At 40.0% G+C, this 23773-nt stretch overlaps 1 protein-coding gene across 1 annotated transcript; it reads right to left on the reverse strand.

The window, feature by feature from the left end:
• Positions 1 to 1622: 1622 nt before the first annotated feature.
• Positions 1623 to 22622, reverse strand: LOC113840478 (GTPase-activating Rap/Ran-GAP domain-like protein 3). The gene is given in 11 exon segments (XM_038183743.2): positions 1623 to 1784; positions 2209 to 2327; positions 3421 to 3549; positions 5190 to 5256; positions 7227 to 7385; positions 7683 to 7855; positions 8575 to 8691; positions 19513 to 19611; positions 20323 to 20434; positions 21403 to 21477; positions 22404 to 22622. Coding segments are annotated over 11 exon segments (1398 nt in total). The 3' UTR covers positions 1623 to 1655.
• Between the last annotated feature and the right edge of the window lie 1151 nt (positions 22623 to 23773).

Consider the following 23773-nt stretch of genomic DNA (forward strand, 5'->3'; position numbering starts at 1 on the left):
GGGATCTTAAAGATCATCTAACTCTGACCCCCCTGCCATGGATAGGGACACCACCCACTAGATCAGGTTGGCCAAAGCCCCATCCAGCCTTGCCTTGAACACCTCCAGGTATGGGGCATCGACTTCTCTTGGTTACATGTGCCTCACTACCCTTACAGTGAAGCATTTCCTCCTAGTCTAATCTAAACCTATCTTCTTTTAGTTTAAGACCACTTCCCACATTCTATCATTTTCTACCCGAGTAAAGAGTCCTTCTCCATCTTTTTTACAAGACTCCTTTAATTATTGAAAGGTCACAGTGAGGTCCTCCCTGTAACCTTCTCTCCTCCAGGCTGAACAGTTGCAGCTCTCTCAGCCTTTCTTCATAGGAGAGGTGCTCCAGTCCTCTGATCATCTTTGTAGCCCCTCCTCTGTACTCGCACTAACAGGTCCAAATCTTTCTTGTGCTGGGGGTCCAGACCTGGATGCAGTACTCCAAGTGAGGCCTCAGAAGGGTGGAGTAGAGGGGGGACAATAATCCCCTCCCTTAACTGGCTGGCCACTCCTCTGTTGATGCAGCCCAGGATGCAGTTGGCCTTTTGGCCTGCAAGTGCACGCTGCTGGTTCATGTCGATCCTTTTGTCCACCAGAACTCCCAAGTCCTCCTCTGCAGGTCTGCCCTCAATGAGTGCTTCTCCTAGTCTGTCCTCATATCTGGGATTTCCCTGACGCAGGTGCAGCACCTTGCACTTGGACTTGTTGAACCTCATTAGGTTCACGTGGGCCCACTACTCCAGCCTGGAACTTCACCTGAAATGCAGAAGGAAAAAAGAACGTTACACTTTCTTACCAGTATCAGTTCTAAATACTTCCAATGAAAAGTTATACAGAAAAGATATAAACGTTATGTGGGGTGCTTTTTAACCCAAGTAACAAAGATCTTCCTTGTACTGTATCTTTCACTATAAATAGGCTAGGAGGAGGAAGAAATACGTCCACATTTTGCAGACTGACAACTTGGCTTACTGAGAAAAAGCATGTTGCCTGTCTTAAAAACTGAAATTCAGATTCCTTTCTCTTTTCCTCTTCTGTCAACAGTGCAGCAGCAGATTTAAATACATCTAAATGAACAAGATCTACATACATCTTGCATTATCTAGTTGGTGTTCCTTTGTTTCTCTATTATTTATCCCTGTAGATCGATTGTTCACAGATCATGTTACACCAAATTTACTGTGCATTTATTAACTTTAAATTTATTAACTCTTTTGAGACTATAAATACTTCTTGCCTTTAGTTTTCATTAGTTTAATTAGCTATCATGAATTAATTAGCTGTTCATAAATGAAAGGAATGGCATATGTGAAGTCTGAAAGTTTTCCCATAACTTTATACCTCTTTTTGCTTTATAGTCTTGGCCATATTGCCAAAGGCTCATTAAGGTAGTGAAGATTAATTCTTCCCCTCCTACAGACATGATTTCTTCAAAACAGTGCTGCTGTGCATTCAGAAGAGATACTATGGGGCAAAAGCTCAGCCAGGTGTTTCAGATCTCTGGATAAGGTTTCCATCTTCCAGACTCTCAGCCATGAAAACAAAATCTTTTAACGGATTGATTTCATTTTACTAAAGATAATAATCAAAGCTTCAAGCATCCTGGAAACCATGTTACCTTCTCAAGAAGAAAGAGGACATTCTGGTATTTCATAAGCCGTCGGTGCTTGAGGAGAACTTGAACTCATTTCCTTAGAACTGCTATGAGATGATCCCCTTACTGCAGCAGTAGCTTTCAAATAAATATCTGACTGAAATCACAAAGAACTCATCATTAGTACAGCAAAACTTTCTTAAACACTTGCTGAAGAAGAGCTTAAATGTTTGCCCACTATGTTCTATTGCCACTGTTGCTGTATTGCTGCTAAGTTAACTACAGCTGGCCACAGAAAGGCTATCTCACTGTAAATGGGGAGAACTTCTGTGATGTTCAGAAGAGCATTTGCCCTGTAAATAATCAAATACTTCAGCTCTGCATTACTGCAAGCAATAAAGGACAGTTAGATCAATTCTGATTCTCACTGTACTCACTACAAGCTAAGATCAGACAAATTAACAGTTAATGCAAATCAGAAAATGTGTCAGTTTTGGTTTGGTTTGGGCTTCAGCAACTGTTTATGTGAATTAGGTCCCAACACCTCACAAATAGTCAAACATGCTCTTCTCGTGTCTTACTCTTGATGCTACAAGCTGAAGCTCAGGCACAAATGCTGTGTGGACTAAGTTTCCACTCACCACTAATTGGATCTCAATGGAATCAGTAGTGAAGGCAAGGATAGAAGGGAAAGCGCAGACTGCAATGAAACAAAAATTATTTTTCAACGAAGAATGATTAATGTAAATGTTTCTCAGATGCTCCCTGAAAACAATTCTTGAGTATCTGACCTACTCTGGTATCTCCCTTTCCTATGACAAAATTTGTCTACTGTACTGATGGACATTCAGATACAAGCCTGAAGAAAACGTCACTCTCCATGACTGGCAGAATATAAACTGAATGGAAAATAAAAAACAGAAAAAAGAGAAAGGAAAAAACAAGTTTATCAGAGGAAAAACTTGGCCCCAAGGCTCTACTTATTAAAGATACCATATGCAGAATCTTAGCTGAAGTGGCATCATGAATGCAACACGCTTAGAGAATCACAGAATCATCTAGGTTGGAAAAAACCTTCAAGTCCAACAATCAACCTGACCTACCAAGTTCCATCATTATGTCCCTTGGTGTTGCAGGAAGCACGGCTGAAAGCACGACAGACACCAGTAGAGTCAGATCATGCTCCATTTTATTGCCCGACTAGCCTTTTATAGTGAACTTAACAGGGGTGGATAGTGTTTCACACAAAATTATTGGTCAAAAGCACTCAGACAAACAACTACAAGAAAACTACCCCACTTGCAAGAAAACAACCCCTCTTGTGATTAGCAGTCACGTAGACCTTGTCCTTGAAGCCAGAGGCTGGTAGCAATATTTTTCTAAATTCCTCAATTGGTCGATGTGGGAACACTGTCATGGGAACTTCTCATAGTTGCCCTGGTAGCTTGGTTTGCTCAGCTGCAGCAAGCCATGGGATTTTTGCTGTTTCAAAAAATCCTTCAACACCTTGGTGTTATGTCAACACCTCTCCAGGGATAGGGATTCCACCACTTCCCTGGGCAGTCCATTCTAATGGTTAACCACCCTCTCCATGAAGAAATTCTTATTTATAGGAATTTATTAATCCATATTTATTAAATTTTATTATATTAAAAATAGATGTATGTATGTTAAATTATTTTTAATTTTATATTTATTCTTATATATTCCTAGCACACATTCTGCAATTCTACCAACAGCCAAGTGCAAGCCTAAATAGTAATGAAAAAAAGGTAAAAGAGGAATGTTCTTACCAACAGCATAAGGAACTTGATTCCAGCTAAATTGAAAGTTAGTTTAAAAGTTAGAAAGTTAGAAAGCCGATGACTGGATGAGTGGAGAACCTCCATTAAAAGGATCCACCTTTCTATATTGGCAAACATCTGTAACAAAAAAAGGAAAAAAAGAAACCTCCAATATCTTACAGCACAAATGACAAACACCAACATTATAGGTAGATTTTACAGAAGTGTGGGTAATACACAGATAAATATCAAACACTTATGTAGAAGTCCCTCTATATCTAAACAGACCATAAGGGAAATGTGCTTCCTTTGTGAATACATTTACAAGATACAAATAGTAGAGCTACATTTTAACAACTTGTCAGATTTCACAAAGTAAGTATTGTTCTGTTTCAGCAATCATCAGCTCTTTACTTTGTCTATGGATAGAGGAATAGTTAAGAACATTTCTGAAAGTGATGTAAGCAGAGCTGTACCCCTCTGACTGTAAGAACTACCCTTCAAGCAGCCACATACTAGCACAGTTTGTGTTCTCTGAGGATTGTACTACACATGGGATACTACAGATACCAAGATTTCATTAATCATATAACTTGTGAATCTACTACTTCTCTATTTTTAGGTAAAATCCTTTTTTTTTTTTTTTTTTTTTTTTTTTTTTTTTTTTTTCTGTAATTGGTGTCCTTAAACTTAAAATAACTTTATATCCACAAGTGTAAAAGAAAGGTCTTGTTTGAAACCCAAACATAGAACACTGTCAAATCATGTGTTTTCATACTTGTTCCATGATGATACTTTCATAATTGTAAAACTGTCACAAGACCAAAAGAGGTTTCCCTGTGACACGGCCCTACAAATAGGGATTCAAGTTGCTGCAACCCTGTGCAACAGGCTTTAGGACCTTAGGATCAACCAAGTTTGTTAGCTTTGGCTCTGTGATGAGCCTACTAGAGTAGGACTGATTCTGCACAGAAGTACAGGTTTGGGAATTCACACTACTCTGTCTCAGACCTTTTAGTTCTGAAGCAGTACTGAGTGAACCAGAACTAGGTAGGATTTGTTAAACTACCGAAACCAATGAGGCCTCACAGAGCATACAAAGATACACTTTAGAGACTTTTTCCCTGTGGTACCAATCTAACGGCCAATGCTAGAATACGTAGATGTATTTATCCTGTTTCCATCAATGCTCTCTTTGGAAAGGCAAATAGGACATGCCATCTGAAACAGAAAGCTGTGCTTTGTCCTTCAGCATCACCTCATAAAGGACGTTTCATACTCATAACTTTGATTTTCCTGAGGACTGAAAGCAAAACTACATGTGTACAGCACAGAAGAGCATATGCATATTAAATCCAAGGCCGTTTTATAAAAAGAGATTAAGAGAGTTACAATTTTAAAATGTGCTAGCACAAATAAGTGTGCAGAAGGAAAGAAAGCACAATGACAGAATGGGAAAGCACAAAGAAAAAAAGGGGTGGAATACTAATTTGTACATGTCCTAGAAACACCCAGTGTGAGACTAGGCAAAGAATAAGATAGATCTGAAGAAATAGGACTTTTGTGAGTAAGATGGTAACGTCTGTCCAATTACACACACCACAATAAAACAGTACTTCCATTTCTAGTCCTTCTAATATGCGCTTAAATTGAAAAAAAAATGTATTTTGAAATACTTTCCATGAAACACTGAAACTTTAAAATACAGATCTAAACTCCAATGAAGAAAGAATTACATGTTGAGATATTATCATTTCCAGTCTTCCCTAACTATTTACAGTTATAACATAACAGTAGGCCAGCTTCACCATCTTCATATACATCAATAGCTGCAACAAAATTTACCTGCAATGATAACAGGAAAGGGTAATGATCAGGCAGATAGGATACTGATGTTACTATGACCAGGTTTTGACTAAGAAGCAATCAAATCAGTTGGTGCACAATTACAGATAAAAGAAAAGAAAAAAAAAAAAAACTTTTTATTTTTTGTGATTCATTTTCAGGATGCTGATAGGATGGAAATCAATTTCTTTTGTATTCAATGCTGTATTTCAGTAATGCATATTCAATTTTGTAACTTCAGTATAAATACATACCTACAGTATAAAATGATACAAACATACCTAACTTACTTGACAATATAAATTTTGGGAAACTGAGTTATTTCAGGGTAGCTTTGAATTAACATGCTATGCTAAAAATAGCAATTCTTTCCAAAAACTGAAATCTAAAAAGCTCGACTGAAAATCATGACTAGCAGAAAGATCAAAAGTGCCAATTACTGGATCAAAACCACTAACAGGTACATTGATTGATGTGGATGTACTTCAAGAATTACTGAATAAGCTGAATTTAGAAACTGAGAACCACTGCTGGATAAACTAAAATGGTTTTTGCATAGCATAGGCTACTTATATTCTCATACTTTAATCCTGTATTTGTCTTTTACAGTTAAATTAAAAGAAAAACAAGACACCCATAAGTAGTAGTATATACATTCAGAAAAGGAGACCTCCCTGATGAAATACTTAAGACTGGATTAGACAAATGTCTCCTAGACCACATTATTTGCTACTTGGGCAGGGCTGGAGATTGACTTCATGAACTTCATGGCTTTCCTTTGTGCAATAAAGTAGGTGTTCTCTTGATTTAAGACAAATATAAGGCAAGAACTGTTAATCAGATCTGGAAACTTATATATATCTATACAAAACACATTTTGACCTATCCTTTGTAGCAACTGAAAGACATTTCTGCTTTGTGACCTGTGGAAATAATTTGGTAACCAATTTCAACAACACAAAAATCACTGGCACAGGTCTAATTAACTTCCTGCTTTGTCTGTGTTCTCAAAGGAAATAAGGGTTAATGGGGAAGAGAACAGAGGGGGGCGATTCTTGACTGTCCACATTCTTTAATTGTATTTCCTTCTTAATCCAGATTAAAATAGATTCCCATTGCTGTGGAGAATCTTAACACTGTATTGCCAATGCTAGGAGTACCAACCCTCTTCATCATCAAATCTGAATAAAAACACAGATGATTTAAAAAAAAATCAACAAGAAGCATCAAATCAAAAGAGACGTCCCTTATACCATTATGAGCAGAGAAGTCAACAGAACACAAGAGTAACCCTGTAAAAGGTTCTTTTTTTTTTTTTTTAAATTACACTTAAAGCTATACATTCACATCCATATTAAGAAATTATTGAAATTATTTGATTTTCAAAATGCTGAAGATCATTATCTTCTCAGCAACAGGAAACATTTGAACCCTTTTCCAAAAATCAGGATGTTTACTTAAATCCCAACCCTATGTCCCAGTTAGTAAGATACAGTTAATGTATTACTTGGCTGGGCAGCAGTTTAGAACTAAAAGATATACACAAATATTTCAGTTTTAGTACATGCAAATAGGCAAATCTGAATGAGATAATGGTGGCCAAAACCTGAATTTATTTTGCTGCAACCTCCTAAAGAATAAAACACTGAGACCATGAAGAAAAGACAAAAATCAAAATATTGACTGAGAAAGGAGAAAAAATGGCTTTGCATTTATACTGACAGCAATATTCCAGAGCTTGAAACACAGGCTCTTTCCTAATATATCATACCTTATAACTCCACTCCTCTCCTAGGAGTGATTATTATCACACATTCCAAAAGGAAAAAATGCCTCAGAGTACTCTAAAGTAGAAGTTAAAAAAGTGAAAAGTAAAGGAGACGAGAGGATCTCCGTAAATGCTGCTCCCAGGAGGCCAGCACAGCATGGACCAATTCTGCAAGAAAATAGTTTAAATGCTAGAAATTTACTTTGTTTGCTTCAACATGATGCAGTCTATAGGACTCCCCAATACTTTCATTAACTAAATCAAACTGATGCCGATACGCCACACAGATCATATCGTCACTGTCTCCAGTCGGTCCATCCACCAGTGTCATAACCACTGGAGGGTCAGAAAGGCATATTTCCTATGAGATAAATAATAGTATTATTCTATTTTTCAGGCTCTTAGTGTGAATATTGAACTACTCCATGAATTTACAAGGATGTAATCTAAGCAGAGAAGCATGATACAGAACAAGATGACAATTTAAGAAGTCTGAAATATTTCTTTGGCATATCAATGATGGATCTCCATCATATTGCTTCTCACTTACATCTGTCTGGAGGTTCCAGACGATAAAATGCATGCTCTTTGCCTTTTTCCTCCACTAGCTGAGTGCTGCCCAGTCTGTAAAAGTGATTAGTGATTAGATTACACATACCCAGATGTACTGGAACTCGTCTACTGGAGATTCAGGTAATGACAGCAGAGAGCTACTGGTTAAACTGTTGTATGGATTGTATTTCTTTGTGATGAGAAGTAGTTTGTTCCGAATAGCCACAACAATCCTCAGTTCACTGCCATGGCGAGTATTAATGGCATGCAAATGGCAGCCTAAGAAAAAAAACAATTTAGGTTGTAAGTATTTGGGGTAAAGACTGTTTTTTTTTTTTTAATTTTTTTATTTTTGTTCTGTATTTGTATGATGGTTAGTACAATGGGTATCTGATACCTGAGCACCACACAATTACAAACATCCCAACAGGGTAATATTAAATTCTAGAAAAAGACAAGAGGCAGGAACTCTTTTGAAAACAATTTTCCCCCTTACTCCTTTTGCAAGTAAAAGAGTAAATATGTTTTTTTCTTTACTATTCTGCAGTTTCCAGCTTTCCAAGGAAGCTTGATGCTGAATATCGGAAAATGTTTACATCTACTAAAATAATCTGCAATACCCAAACTATTCTAAGCATTACTAATTAAAAAAGATTTGCCATTGTTCTTCTACCTCACAGTGACCTTTATTTCAGTCTTACATCCATGTGTAATTTTTCTTACACCCCTCAATCCTGAAAGCAACATATCTGTTTTTCACCAGAGCTTTTCATCAGCAGTGATTGCCAAGTAACATGGTATTTTTTTACCAAGTTCTCAAATGATAGGCTGGACTGTACCCTATGTTATTTTCACACATAAGCTTAAAGTTTGAATTAACTGTCCAGGGATAAAACTAAAGGTGAATACCTACAACAGCCTCAAGGGAGCTAATAAACCCTGGCAACTACTGGCACAATACCACAGTGGACACTTTTAATACAAGATAATAAAGCTACCTTTTGTTCTCTCCAATTTATTTTCTCTGCAGTCATATTTGCTTCTTATCATCTGCTTTGTTTCTATATCTTTTTGGACAGCACTCAATCTGAAGACAAGGAGACGAGAGTCTTTTCCTGAAGATGGAGAAAGTCGTGAAACAGCAAATTAGAAAAAGACAGTGGTGGTTTGAAATTAATACTTCCAAAGAGATGAATCACCTAACAGACAGCATTGCCATAAAAGCAAAGTTAAACAATTTTGCTTCTCTGAGTGTAAGCAGCAATGTGACAGGAAGACTGCTTGTGAACTCTATCTAGACTCTACAGTTCCAGTAAGCAACCCTTTCAGTTCACTAGCAGAGTTTCCCATCAGATGGTGCTGCGGCAATAAATAATAGGAGCCTCAAAACAGTGAAACCTACACTGCTAGGAGACGGTGAAAATACGACAGATACAAACTAAAGGCAAGAGAAGAAGGGTTAACTTTAAATTCTGGAACCATCCAGCCTAGCAGCTGATACCTGGATCCTTAACAGAGTCTGAAAACCTTTTGGATGCGGACTGGTTTTGCTTATCAGTTCTTCAACGTTAGGCAAGTTAGGTTCAAGGCATATTCCAACTGCAAAAATAGCACAGAATCCACCACCACGGCTAAATGTTTTTTTTTCCACAAAGATAGACATGAGTGGAATACACAACTCTGAAATTTAAAATAAATAAATAAATAAATGATACACTACTATTTGCAGTTGGAAATAAGCTATTGTTAAGAGTAGTTTCTTAACTAAAAACCAAGTTTCTTAGAATGGAAGTAAAACAAGATTTTCTGACAAAAGTATACTCTCTTACTAGTCCAGCTGGTATAGCTGGAAACATAAGCACGCTTTCTTAATATACATGTATAGTCAGTGTGGATCCAACCATAAATACAAAAGCAAGATCACATGTGCTGCCTTCAATTCTGATAATAGATAAACATGAATCCAGCTTCTGGAACCTTTATGGCCTTCTTTTCCCATAGAAAGTGTAAGAGAAAAGAAGATGCAATGTTTCCTTAAGTCCACCACAACTTGAAACACTGATCAACCAACAAATTCTTACTGTCAACACCGATAAAAGGAAAATGAAATATATGCAATCTCTCTCTTTTCAAGAACGTACATACAAGAATGCGTGCTTCCATGAATGAGTTCATGGAGGAAGAATGGCAAGCAAAATTCACCCTTTTGAAAGGAAGGCTAGAAAACATAAGCTAAATCAAATGTTCAAGAACAGCATTACTACTCATTAATTCAGCTCTGTCTCTTTGTCAGGTGTGTCCTATAGGATGCATCCTAGAGATTGCACTCCTCAATGCGTTCCTCTTTCAGGATACTAGTTGTTTTGCAAATGTCCAAATAACCCCACTGCGGTGTTACATCTGTGGCTGCTCATGAAACTGACTATCATCCAAGCTTTTCTTTGGTGTCGTTTTTTTTAAGAGAGTTTTTCTTCACCTCCTACAGACTTGATTATTCCAAGTGAAGGAGCTCTTCCTCCTTCCCCCTCACCATGTCTAAGTGTTTCACAAAATAAGTTGTAGCAAAAAAATAAACAAACATGTTTGGAGGACAAAGTGGATCCACTTCTATAACTCATCTCTCATTACTAAGTCAAATTTAATTAACATTAGAAAAGAGAGCACTGCTACCAAAGCGATTTCTGCATCTGTCATTAATACCAGATGTATTGTTGGTGCCTGAAATACCCCCTTCTTTTGGTATGCTGACCTGAAAAATCTCAGTGATAGCATTATCTTCAGTTCTAGTTTCACTGTTAACATTTCCTCTCTCCCAGAAATGCAGAGGGTACTAGAAAGCAGTAGAAACAGTATTTTCTTCTGAAATGAGCTACCTTAAAGTGATCTCAAACCTGGTTGTTAGAACTGAGTGCTGGATAATACCACATTCTATATGAACATTTTCATAACACAAACATCAGTCTTTCTGCTTGAGTCTTAAAATACCAGTTCTACATCGATGCACTTGAAGTACATCAGAAGGACACATTTAAAGTACATACAAAATTAACCTTTTAATATATTATTGTATCCTAAAAACCCATATAGTCTTTAATACCAATTTGTACACCCAATATAAGATTGCTTTTACCCATCTAACATTTAACTAGACTAAGGCATAGTCTGAAAATAAAGGGCAATGATAACTTCCACTCCAGATCTCAGTTTCAATATGGTATACAAATACAAAACAAGAGGCAAGGATACTAGCAAGAACAAAAGACCTTTCTCTCCTCTAAATGATTCAGAAAGCACCCACAACAGCAGTCAAAAATCTCTTCAACTTTTTACACAAAAACTCTTTATCAAAATATGCTTGAAGCATCATGAATTGATGCCAGTAATGCCTAATCCTGTTACCTCAAAATGGCTTGTAACATCTCTCTCTTCAGGTTTAACCAATCATCACAGCGTTTTGACTATTAAATGCAATTATCTATTCTAGAAGTTTCATAAACTAAGCTTCAGATACAACTCCCCTTTTCAGATCTTCAAAAATGTCACCCACCCGCCAGGTGTCTTCAGAGATGACTGCAAATGACTCTCAGGTAATCTCAGCTGGTTCTGCAAGGGTTCCAGGATGAATTTCATCAGGTCCAGCCAAAATGGGCAACTCCCAATGATATGAAAAGAACCACATTTTACCCTTAGCTTGGGTAAATGTCACTTCAGCTAATATTGAGCAAACAGACATAATGTGGTAAAAAACAATAAAACAACCAGATTTCTAATTATTTTATCTGTGTTACACATACAGATCCTGTTCTTGCACTGTGCGTATTCACTTCACAGACTTTTGGGTAAAAAGTACCTAACTGAAGAAGTGCATATTTTAGGGACATTTAATCCTTTTGAAAAGAGGGTAAAAAAAAAAAAAAAGTTGTTTGGACAGATGGGTTTTAAGTTTTTTTTTTTTTTTTTTTTATACCAGAATATTTAAGAGAATATAATCTATAGCACCAGAATGTGGTTATGTTATAAGTTGCCCCCTTAATTAATTTTCAGACAGCATTGCATTAATAATAGAAAGGAATTTATTGAGTAAGCAACAGCAAGCAAAACAGCGCTGGGCGGCCGGGGAGTCTCGGCTCCGCCAACGGCGCGCACCTCACCCCCCCCCAGGGTCCCTTTTTATATCTTGGTAATTCCGGGATTACGCAGCACATCCTGGTATATTCTGCGACTGTGCACACTGTTGCTAGGGGGTCGTCTCTGTCCCTCTGGTGGTTGTGAAGATGAAGGCCGTAGTCTTCCTCGGCGTTGTGGTTCAACTTCTTTCTTAATTTGGTCGTGTTGGCCCAGCCTGAGACAGGAAGGCAAGATGTTGATACACTAGTTTAACAACTTATCAGGAGATGGTTACATGAACTTTGCAGCAGTGTTTTTTTGAACAAAAGAGGCTACTGAGATGCAGAAGGAGAGAAGGGGAGAGGGTTCTCTTTTTTGTTACATTAAGCAAAGGAATTTTCATAGTGTCTAGCTAAGCATTATACAGCTCCTTACTTCAGCAGGGAGTTTTCACAACTCCCGTTCCTCAAACAGAACTCCTTGTTTTTACAAAAGACAATGAACAAACATTTACTGTGTATTACAATCCCTCCTTTTTCTTTTAGTTACTCATTTTGTTCATTGAATTTCGGCAATGCCTGGTTACTAAGAACTAATGTTTCCTCGATTCCTTCGTTGGTACTTATTGGCTCGTATCTGGCATGTATGAGCATTAAATGTGCCGCTTCTAAATGTCCCTTTACAATCGCAATCAATTTATTAAAAATACATGGTCCAAAAGTTAGTGCTATTATTAAGAACAACAAAGGTCCTGTTATTGTTGATAATAAACTAGTAGGCCAAGGTGAATAATTAAACCAAGATTCGTACCAGCTCTGTCGGGCTTCATTCTCCCGTTTCCTTTTTTTTTTCAACCCTTCCCTGGGTCTTGCCATTGTATCTCTTACCTCTCCAGTGTGATCAGCATACACACAGCATTCCTCTTTCGGGGCTGCACACAGCCTGTCCTGTTGTAAAAGGAATACCAAATCTAATCCCCTATGATTTTGTAACACTACCTCTGAAAGCAACCTGATAGATTTTCCAGGGCCAAGATGGATTGTTCAATTTGGGTCAGGTCCTCGTCCACAGCAATGCATAAAGAAGTAAATTCTTGATTTTGTTTAACCAATGAGGCTACCCTGGTCCCCACTCTAGCTCCTCCCAGGATTACTAGGGTGGCCAAAGTTAGAGCCGTGAATGGTTCCCATCTTTCCAGATGATGACTTTCCACTGTGTCTGGGTGTACATATAATCCTCAGGGTGGTATAGAATCCTTGGTATAATTATCACCTGTATACAGAAATCATGAGACGCATTAAAGAGTTTTAGTGATAGACAAGGAGTTATGCCCACTCACAAACAAACCCACCTAGCGTTGTTGGCTGGGATTAACCACTTGGCTGATTGTTTTCCATTCTCCATGATATTACATAGGTGACACTTCCCACTAGGAACCGTGCACACACACCTACCACCTCCAGTGACTTATGTTAGTGTTACCCTTATGTCTTTTCCCCAACTGCAATGTAGAGGGCTGTTCTCGTTTGTGCGGGAGGGCTCCCCAGGATTCCCAATAGCATCATAATATGAAGGCCTTATACTAAAGCATAATCAACAGTGTTTTGTTACATTTGGGTTTGTTTTGTTTAATAATTGGTAGCTGGCATTCATGACCCCCCCATATGTTATTCTCAGCTATGTTATAATTCTCGGCTTCACCTGAGCTCGTAGGGCTGCCGAGGGTTGGAAGTGTAGTATTTTCCGCAGGCTGGATTCCCTGGACATTTTCTGACAATACCTCATTTGGTCCTACTGCCTGGGGCCTATCAGCATCCTCCTTTTTATTAGTATGAGTCCTCCCCTATCTGTTCTGTGTTTGTAAAATCTGACACCTCACATTTTTCCTAGCACCCAGCTAGTATCATCCAAGTTTGTTATATTTATATATAGAACCTTGCAAATTTCTTTATTTCCATGGAAAGTTCCTGTATACCCTATACCATGCCCTCACCACCTGTAACGGGGACCTGCTTGTTGGTTACAACCTTGCGGCCCATATCCCACTTGTAAGAATTTATTCCGACCAGCCCCGAGTGTCCAGTCCATAGCAATGGTTTCACACCCCCAGTATGCACAATAATACATGTTTGGGTAATTACAGTACCCCTTTCCTGGGTTAGAACTTGGGCAGAAATAAAATCCTGATCGGTTAAAGCATGGCTGCACTGACACCAGGTCACATAATGTGATGCGGAAACTGGGAGCACCCGCTGTCGTTGTTTGCTGGATAACGAATTGATCCTTCCATCTGATCAAGCTCCATTTAAAAGGCTGATGGGGATGCGCAGACCCATAGCTGACCAAAACGATGATACTGACTCCCATGTATCGTAGGAGGTGGTTGGAGCCCATCTAAATTGTCAGCCCCTCAGTCCCCCACCGTTTTCACTTCTCTGCCTCACTTGTCAGTTCGGTTGCAGCGAACTACAAGGTATCGGTTCTTCTTGGCAGCAGCAGTGTTCTTCAGGGGAACCTACTAGGGAGCCTTTGAAACAGGGCCTCCTCCCCTTCCCACGATACACAGATAATATAAAATACTTATCGAGTCCGTCTTAGTGTCAGCTTCAAGTCGTCAGGGCCTGGAGCTGCCTCCCATTTACCTTCCCGGATTGGTCCTTTCACACGGCTGGCATGCGTCCATCCTTTCTCTGCAGTTCGAATAGCCGTTTCTGTGGTAAGCAAAACAACATAGGGGCCTTCCCCATCGTGGTGTTAAAGCAGTCTCTTTCCAAGTCTTAATTAGAATTGAGGGTGATCAAGTGGCAATTCCAAGTCATAGGGTATACCATATAGCATTTCAAAAGGAGAAATTCCTACATCAGTTCTGGGCTGTGTCCGTATGTTTAACAGTGCAAGGGGTAAGCATTTTACCCAAGAAGCCTTAGTTTCCAGCACAAGTTTTGTTAGTTGTTTCTTAATTTCACCATTCATTCGCTCTACCTTTCCAGAAGAGGAGGGGTGCCAAGGGCTGTGAAAATCCCACTCAATCTCTAAGGCCTGCTTTGATCCTTGCAGTAAAGCTTTACACCCATTCAGTCACGTGGTCAATTAGGACAAACAAGTAACTCAGTAAAGTCTACCTGTATACTTTGGAAAGGTCAAAGCCCTGGCTCCCGTCCCCCTCTAGATAGGTTACAGAAGACCTTTTTATTTACCTTTTGACATATAGTACATCCTCTGCATGTGTGCTTCTCTAAAGTATATATTCCTACACAAACATGCTTTCTTAGAACAACATCACACATTGCTTGCACCTCCCAATGACTCTTCTGATGTAAAACAGTTAATATTTGCCTCATTATCACTTTATTCAGCATTTCTCTCCCATCAGGAAGTATCGATTTTCCTTAAAATGATCCACATATTTGTAACATTAATACCTCCTTGGGAGGTTGTAATTGCTCCAAAATCTTTTTTAGAATTTACCCAAATAGATAGGTGGCCCTGTAAACCCCTGAGGTAAAATTGTCCACCTATATTGTTGCTTCCGCCCCCATTTCAGGGTCTTTCCAGTCAGAGGTGAATATACATGTATGTTTGCTCTCAGGGCCAGAGAGCACTCCATTAATAACACTGTTATTCCAGTCTAACAATTTACTAGTTGAATGCCCAATTTAATCACCAAATCCCTTCCCAACAAGTTAGTCTCTGCCTTGGATACATACAATAATTGCCCAGTGATCATTTTATCCCCTAGTCTCAGCTTGGTATCCCCCAAAAGTGGCACTGTTATCCCAGTCCCTTCTACCCCCATCACATTTGGGGCTTCATTAGTTAATTTAATCCCTGATACTTTACAAGAAACAGCAGTTGGGAGAGTGAGAAACCCCCCCGCAGACACCAAAGTCAGTGCAGAAGGAGGGGGAGGAGGCGCTCCAGGTGCTGGAGCCGAAGCCCCCCTGCGGCCGCTGGAGAGGCCCCTGGTGGAGCAGGCTGTTCCCCCCCCACCGTCCCCCTCCCCGATGCTTGGGAAACTGAACAAACACCACAGCAAATATGCAAATATACCAAAACTTCTAGACTGTTACTTAGATAATGCCTACATCACCTTTCCCTGCTCATTCAACTTCGAATACCTTTAACACTTTCAACAAACCTTTTAACACTTCCTTTATCTTTCTCTAGCCTTTACTTTTCTAATGCCGACATCAAAGGCTCAGTCAGGGGCCAACTTAATTCCGTACCTTTTCCCTCCAAGATGCTGAAACAACATCAATATACAACATTTCATCCTGTTTTCCTTCTTTCCACAAAAACAACATTGACTGTAATATGGTGTTATAATTAATACTTTCATTTAGGGGCCACTCCGCTCCATCCTCTAGTTTATAAAGTGGCCACCACTGATTACAATATTTGATAAGAGTTCTTTTACTCTCTGTACACGCTCACCCCACTATATCCCTCCAATGTGTTAGTTAGTATACATCCTAGGGGGCTTTTCCTCGGGATTTCTTTGCTTTGAACTTTTCCTATTGTAATCTGCAGTGGTTAATATTCCACCGTTTTCCTAGAAGCTCTTTACTAGTCAATCCCAATCCCTCCAAAATCCACAATATATAGATACACAAGTAAAATCAGACCACTGTAAATTAATTGCCTGTAGACAATTACACTGGGAACATTTAAACCTGATGAGCCGATAATATGCCTGGGCAAATTTTGTTCCCTTAGACATACACCTCAATGGCAGTTCTTATATTTACATATTTACATATTAACATATGTATAAAAGAACACTTTAACAAAAATGCCCGGGCTTTTATATATACAATATACAATGTACAGTTATTATTCCAGTTACAACTATTCCTCAGCAGTTGGAAACATTATGCCAGTTGCCATTAAAGCTCGCTTACGCTCCTCCTGTCTTTCTTAAAATCTCGGACGTCCCCGGAGTTAATGTGGACGGCCACATATTCCTAGTCACTGGTCCCTGAGTGCTAGAGTCAGAGTCGCTATCAGAGTCTCCCTGGGGTTGCGGATTAGGAAGCCCGGGAGTCAGAGGGGCTGCAGATGGTGGTGGTGAAATATAGGGAGGCAGTGGGGCTGGGATCTCTAATTTTCGTTTTTTCTTGTGCCTCCCATTCCCTCCTTTTTCTTTTAGACGATATAAATTGGCTCGAGTTTTTGAGCTGATCCACAAATGTGTATATTCACTTTCTTCCAAACTAAAAGGTTCCTTTGAGTTTACATAAATATTTAGGGCCTGGCAAACCCAATCTTCAAAGGACCCAAATACGGGCCAGTAAAGGTGGTCTCCTCGAATCTGTTTACCACCCCAAACTTCAACACAATAATATATCATTTTTACTTTATTGCTTCCCCGCCTAAAAGGGGAATCATCCCAATTTTTAATCATTAATCCCGGGGTAACCTAACATCAGACGTTACCCCGCCCATGGGACCAGAAGGCTTACTCTTCTTCTGTCCCATCTTCTGGAGCGCCTTCACACACACACACACAAATCGCTTCCCCCTTTTCATGGCCCAGTCCCTCGCGGGATGTGGGAACCGCACTACCGAGGGGTCCGCACTCGCTTTGTCCGCAATTGGACGTCTCACAACGCTACGCTCCAGGATACCCAACCCCAACTGAACAGATCACCGGCCTATACTTACTCACTCCTGAGTCTTCGTTCGGTCTTCGTGCACAAAGATTACTAGGGGTTGCCGGCTTTATTTGCTTGCTGCCGAATTTAGGGTTCGTCGGTGAAGGATTTGAATGAAAGTAATCCTAGCGAAGGCCGCTGAAATCAGCGGGGCGCCCCCTCCAAAGGTCTTTCAATCAGATTGCCTTCATCCGAGTCACAGCACCAAATTTGTTATAAGTTGCCCCCTTAATTAATTTTCAGACAGCATTGCATTAATAATAGAAAGGAATTTATTGAGTAAGCAACAGCAAGCAAAACAGCGCTGGGCGGCCGGGGAGTCTCGGCTCCGCCAACGGCGCGCACCTCACCCCCCGCCAGGGTCCCTTTTTATATCTTGGTAATTCCGGGATTACGCAGCACATCCTGGTATATTCTGCGACTGTGCACACTGTTGCTAGGGGGTCGTCTCTGTCCCTCTGGTGGTTGTGAAGATGAAGGCCGTAGTCTTCCTCGGCGTTGTGGTTCAACTTCTTTCTTTATTTGGTCGTGTTGGCCCAGCCTGAGACAGGAAGGCAAGATGTTGATACACTAGTTTAACAACTTATCAGGAGATGGTTACATGAACTTTGCAGCAGTGTTTTTTTGAACAAAAGAGGCTACTGAGATGCAGAAGGAGAGAAGGGGAGAGGGTTCTCTTTTTTGTTACATTAAGCAAAGGAATTTTCATAGTGTCTAGCTAAGCATTATACAGCTCCTTACTTCAGCAGGGAGTTTTCACAACTCCCGTTCCTCAAACAGAACTCCTTGTTTTTACAAAAGACAATGAACAAACATTTATTGTGTATTACAGTTACACATCACAGAACAAAAACCAGTAACACATTTGGTAGAACAGTGACAGCATAAGTAATTTCCTCCACGTTTTTGTACAACTGAACAAACACATTATTCAGCTAGGGAGATTTCCAGCGTGTTGAGTTCTAAGAGTAGCTGGAGACCAAATATATACTGGTGGATGACAAATCTGACATGAGCCAGTAATGTCTACCTTCAGCCCAGAAAGTTAATCATATCCTGTGCTGCACAAAAAGAAGTGTGGCCTAGAAGGTCGAGGGAAGTGATACTCCCCCACTTCACACTGCCCCTGTAAGATACAACCTGGAGTACTGTGTTCAGCTCAGGTGCGCCCAGCACAAGAAGCACATGGACCTGTTAAAGTGGATCCAGAGAAGGGTCACAAAAATGATAAGAGGGCTTGGAACACCTACAAGAAAGGCTGAGAAAGCTGTGTTCTTTTAACCTGGATAAAAGAAGGCTCTGAGGAGACGTTATTGTGGCCTTTCAATACTTAAAGGAGGCTTATAAAAAAGAGAGAGAGAGAGAGACATTTTACAAGGGCACGTAGTGACAGCACAAGGCGTAATAGTTTCAAACAGAAAGACGGTAGATTTAGCAAAGAATTTATTCCCTTTATCCAATCTATGAGAGTGGTGAGGCACTGGAACAGGTTGCCCAGAGAAGATGTGGATGTCCCATCTCCTGAAGTGTTCAAGGTCAGGCTGGATGAGGCTTTGGGCAACCTCATCTACTGAAAGATGTACCTGACCATGGCAGGGAGGTCGGACTAAAAGGTCTTGAAAAGTTGTTTCCAACCAAAACCATTTGATGATTCAATATGGCCAGTTTCAGGTTTGCTCTGAAGCATGATTCTGAGCATCTAGAGATTTTTTTCCACACCTTTTAGAAAAACAAGCAAACAAAGAACAAACAGTACTTGTTGTATGCACTCCTTTATTCTAAATGAGGCATCTAATGCACTTGCCACTGATAAAAACATGATTACCTCAAGACACTTACAAACCCTAAAGCCATAGGGCATGTACATAAGCAGCACAGGGGAAATCAGCAAAGGGAAAGTAGTGGAAAGATCTGAAAAGGAGAACAATAAACTCAGAGCTCAAAAACCTAATTACAATAATTAAGAATAGCTATGTGATGTGACAAAAGGACAAAAGGTGATTATATAAATCTAGTGCTGTGGGAATTAAAATTCTACAGCATGCTTCCAAGTTAAAAAACAAAAACAACTCTTAAAGAAAAGCACCTAAGGCATTCCCTTCTACTGATATGTCTGCCAAATAAACAGTTAAACAGACATTCAAATAAGAACAAAATAACAAGGACCTTTCCTACTTTCGTCTGTTCGGGCAATCAAAAGATCCAGAGCTTCCAACACATGCATCTGCTTTATTTGGAGAGTTTTATCAAATACTTGAACTGATGGCTGACCATCTAAAAAAGAAAACACACGTATTTCTTTAAAATTCTGCTAAAATTTGGTAGTCAATGGTTCTGAACTATTTCTTTCTAATAAAATAAGTCTTGTTTTTTCTCATGAAAATGAAACATTCTGCACAAAGCTCGTATGTATGCTGCAGCATCATAACCAGTACTTCCTTATAGGAGTGTTTTATCATTGCCATGGATGAAATTATGCAACTGAAGCCTGAAAGGGACCTTTCTTTCGAAAGTCTGAAAATTTTCACTGATAACTAACTTCATTCCCTTAGTCCCAATGGCCTTATGTGGCACACAGAAGATAAGAGGTCAAACTAGTAAAAGCACTGCTATGGAAGAAACAGGCTTTCATCACCACATAAGCCTTGTGCTTCATGTTCATTAGTATCATCAAGGGCTAAAAAATCCAGACGCTCCTTGAGTTTGGGTTTGACTTCATAAATCTTTTCAGATGGCCACGATAACAGCATCTGAAATAACAAAACATTCAGAAATCTGCACAAAAATTGGCTCCAAATAAGAATTCTGATGCAGAGAAAAAATCTGCAGCTAGATTACATAAATGTAATAGACTCACTTGGATTGGTACTCTCCTTGCAGGTGAGGACTTACCAATTACCTAAACAGAGCTTATGAACATTTATTTTGAAGAAAATGGTCAGATACATAAATAATTGACACAAGAACACAGCATCATTTACTAACCATCAATTAACAAGATGCCAGCGTCTGTAGAAACCAGCAAGGACTGGCCCCAGGAATCTGCACAGACAACTTCATGAGGAAAATTACTGCAGAAAGATTGGGACTCCCAAGGCTATGATGTAACATAAGGGATACATATTAATTATACTAAGAAATACTGATCATATAGACACGAATGAGATGTGACATGTAAGAACACGCAAATACTTTTGGCAGGGTACATTTCTTAAAAGTATATTTTTTGAATTTGAAATAACAAAATCTAATTTTCTTGCAGAGAAATACTCTCCCTACCAATTGGATTTGGAGACTAATAAGTATGATACACTCTTGGAACACTGGAATTAAAACCCAAGCAGCTGATATTCAGTGCAACCCTGGAAATTTCTTATTAAACAATTAAAATACAGACTTAAAATATATGCACCACCATGCATATACAGTTTGATTTCATTTCATGGTTCATTTGTGATATTTAGACATGGTACTGCTAAAACTACCTTTCCCCAAAAATGTTCTTTTGTCATGTGTTCTCTGTACTTACCTCCTAAGTTCTGTCCTCTCTCCCCTCTCTTCTCTAATATTCAGTATTAAGCTGCAGTCTGAAATTCTACAAGCACTTCTGAAGTTTCTATATATAAGATGCACCTAGAAAATTGTAATTTACATTTTTCACTCCTATGCCTTGTAAAAAAAATGTAGTTACAGGAAATAAAAACACAACTAAATTTTGCTTTAAACTTGATAAAGATGTTAAAATAATCAAAAGATGATTGGTTATGGAGCATATTATGGTTTTTTGTTTTGTTTTGTTTTTTTCTTTCATGAAATATGATCAGATATAAAAATATCCAGACTTGCATTAGCATGAGAAGTACTACTACCTTCAGGCTCATCCTTTATTCATTTGCTATGGGCTGAAGAATCACTTTAACACACTATATGTTACAACTTTGCTGCTATAGTATCTAATCAGAAAAGTAAATAAACAATATATACAACTGATATACAGTGCTATGCTCAATTGAATTTAGTGGTTTTTTTTTTTTGAACTCTCCTTACACAAATGGGTTCACTCACCTCCTTTTTACAGAAGCTGGTGGTTGCCAGGGTAGGTGGTGTATCCCCTTTCACAGTGGTTTTCAAATTCAGCGCCTAATACAAACAGGTATTTTAATTAAATTAAGCTTTTGTCACTAATATATAACCTAAAGCCTAAGAAGAAAGGACAACTTAGGATGACAAAGTAGTTTACAGCTTGGAATTGCTATTACAGTTATTAAGAAAGAAGGGGAATTATCTATACCCTGAAGAAAGACTGCACTGATCACTATGGAGCTGCAGCCAAAGCCTACATAGCTTATAAAAAAAAAGGAAGCTCAAAATATGAAGTGTCCAACATAGTAATCAACAGAACGACAGCATGAAATCATAGAATGGCTTGGGTTGGAAGGGACCTCAAAGATCATCCAGTTCCAACCACCCTGCCATAGGCAGGGACACCACTCACTAGATCAGATTGCTCAGGGCCTTGTCCAATCTGGTCTTGAACCAAGGATGAGGCGTTCACAACCTCTCTGGGCAACCTGTTCCAGTGCCTCGCCACCCTCCAAGTGAAGTATTTCCTCCTAACCTCTAATCTAAATCTCACCTCTTTTAGTTTAAAGCCATTCCCCCTTATCCTGTCTTTATCTGATTAGGAATAGTTGTTCCCCATCTTTTTTTTTTACGTCCCCTTTAAGTACTGCAAGGTTGCAATGGGGTCACCCCGGAGCCTTCTCTTCTGTAGGTTGAAAAGCCCCAGCTCTCTTAGCCTTTCTTCATAGGAGAAGTGTTCCATCCCCTTGAGCACTTTTGTAGGCCCCCTCTGGACCTGCTCTTAAAATATAAACATCCTTCTTGTTCTGGGAGGCCCAGACCTGGACACACTACTTCAAGTGGGGCCTTAGAAGGGCAGAATAGAGGGAGACAATCCCCTCCCTTAACCTGCTAGCCATTCCTCTGTTGATGCAGCCCAGGATTCAGTTGGCATTCTGGCCTGCAAGCATGCACTCCTGGCTCATTTCAAGCTTTTCATTCACCAGAACCCCCAAGCCCTTCTCTGCAGGACTGCTCTCAAAGAGTGCTTCTCCTAGTCCGTCTTCATGCCCAGGATTGACCCAAACCATGGAGGCCATGTTGGGTGCGCAGAGCATGCCGGGAGATGCAGTTCTCGGGCACTGGACTTCCTGGAGGCCATGTTGGGTGCCCAGAGCATGTCGGGAGACGCAGTTCTCCAGCATGGGCTTTCGGGCAGCCATGTTGGGTGCCTCTTTTGTTCAAAGACCCTGCTGCAAAGCTCATGTAACCATCTCCTGATAAGTTGATAAACTAGTGTATCAACATCCTGCCTTCCTGTCTCACGCTGGGCCAACATGACCAAATAAAAAAAGAAGTTGAACCACAACGCCGAGGAAGACTACGGCCTTCATCTTCATGACCACCAGAGGGACAGAGACGACCCCCTAGCAACAGTGCACGCAGTCGCAGAATATACCAGGATGTGCTGCGTAATCCCGGAATTACCAAGATATACAAAGGGACCCTGGCGGGGGTGAGGTGCGCGCCGTTGGCGGAGCTGAGACTCCCTGGCCACCCAGCGCTGTTTTGCTTGCTGTTGCTTACTCAATAAATTCCTTTCTATTATTAATGCAATGCTGTCTGAAAATTAATTAAGGGGGCAACTTATAACAAATTTGGTGCTGTGACTCGGATGAAGGCAATCTGATTGAAAGACCTTTGGAGGGGGCGCCCCGCTGATTTCAGCGGCCTTCGCTAGGATTACTTTCATTCAAATCCTTCACCGACGAACCCTAAATTCGGCAGCAAGCAAATAAAGCCGGCAACCCCTAGTAATCTTTGTGCACGAAGACCGAACGAAGACTCAGGAGTGAGTAAGTATAGGCCGGTGATCCGTTCAGTTGGGGTTGGGTATCCTGGAGCGTAGCGTTGTGAGACGTCCAATTGCGGACGAAGCGAGTGCGGACCCCTCGGTAGTGCGGTTCCCACATCCCGTGAGGGACTGGGCCATGAAAAGGGGGAAGCGATTTGTGTGTGTGTGTGTGAAGGCGCTCCAGAAGATGGGACAGAAGAAGAGTAAGCCTTCTGGTCCCATGGGCGGGGTAACGACAGATGTTAGGTTACCCCCTATTCCTCCAGATAGTCCTTTGGGATTAATGATCAAAAATTGGGATGATTCCCCTTTTAGGCGGGGAAGAAATAAAGTAAAAATGATACATTATTGCATTGAAGTTTGGGGTGGTAAACAGATTCGAGGAGACCACCTTTACTGGCCTGTATTTGGGTCCTTTGATGATTGGGTTTGCCAGGCCCTAAATATTTATGTGAACTCAAAGGAACCCTTTAGTTTAGAAGAGAGTGAGTATGCACATTTGTGGATCAGTTCGGAAAC

Source organism: Anas platyrhynchos, chromosome 9 (genome assembly GCF_047663525.1).
Source record: "Anas platyrhynchos isolate ZD024472 breed Pekin duck chromosome 9, IASCAAS_PekinDuck_T2T, whole genome shotgun sequence".
Taxonomy (NCBI): Eukaryota; Metazoa; Chordata; class Aves; order Anseriformes; family Anatidae; genus Anas; species Anas platyrhynchos.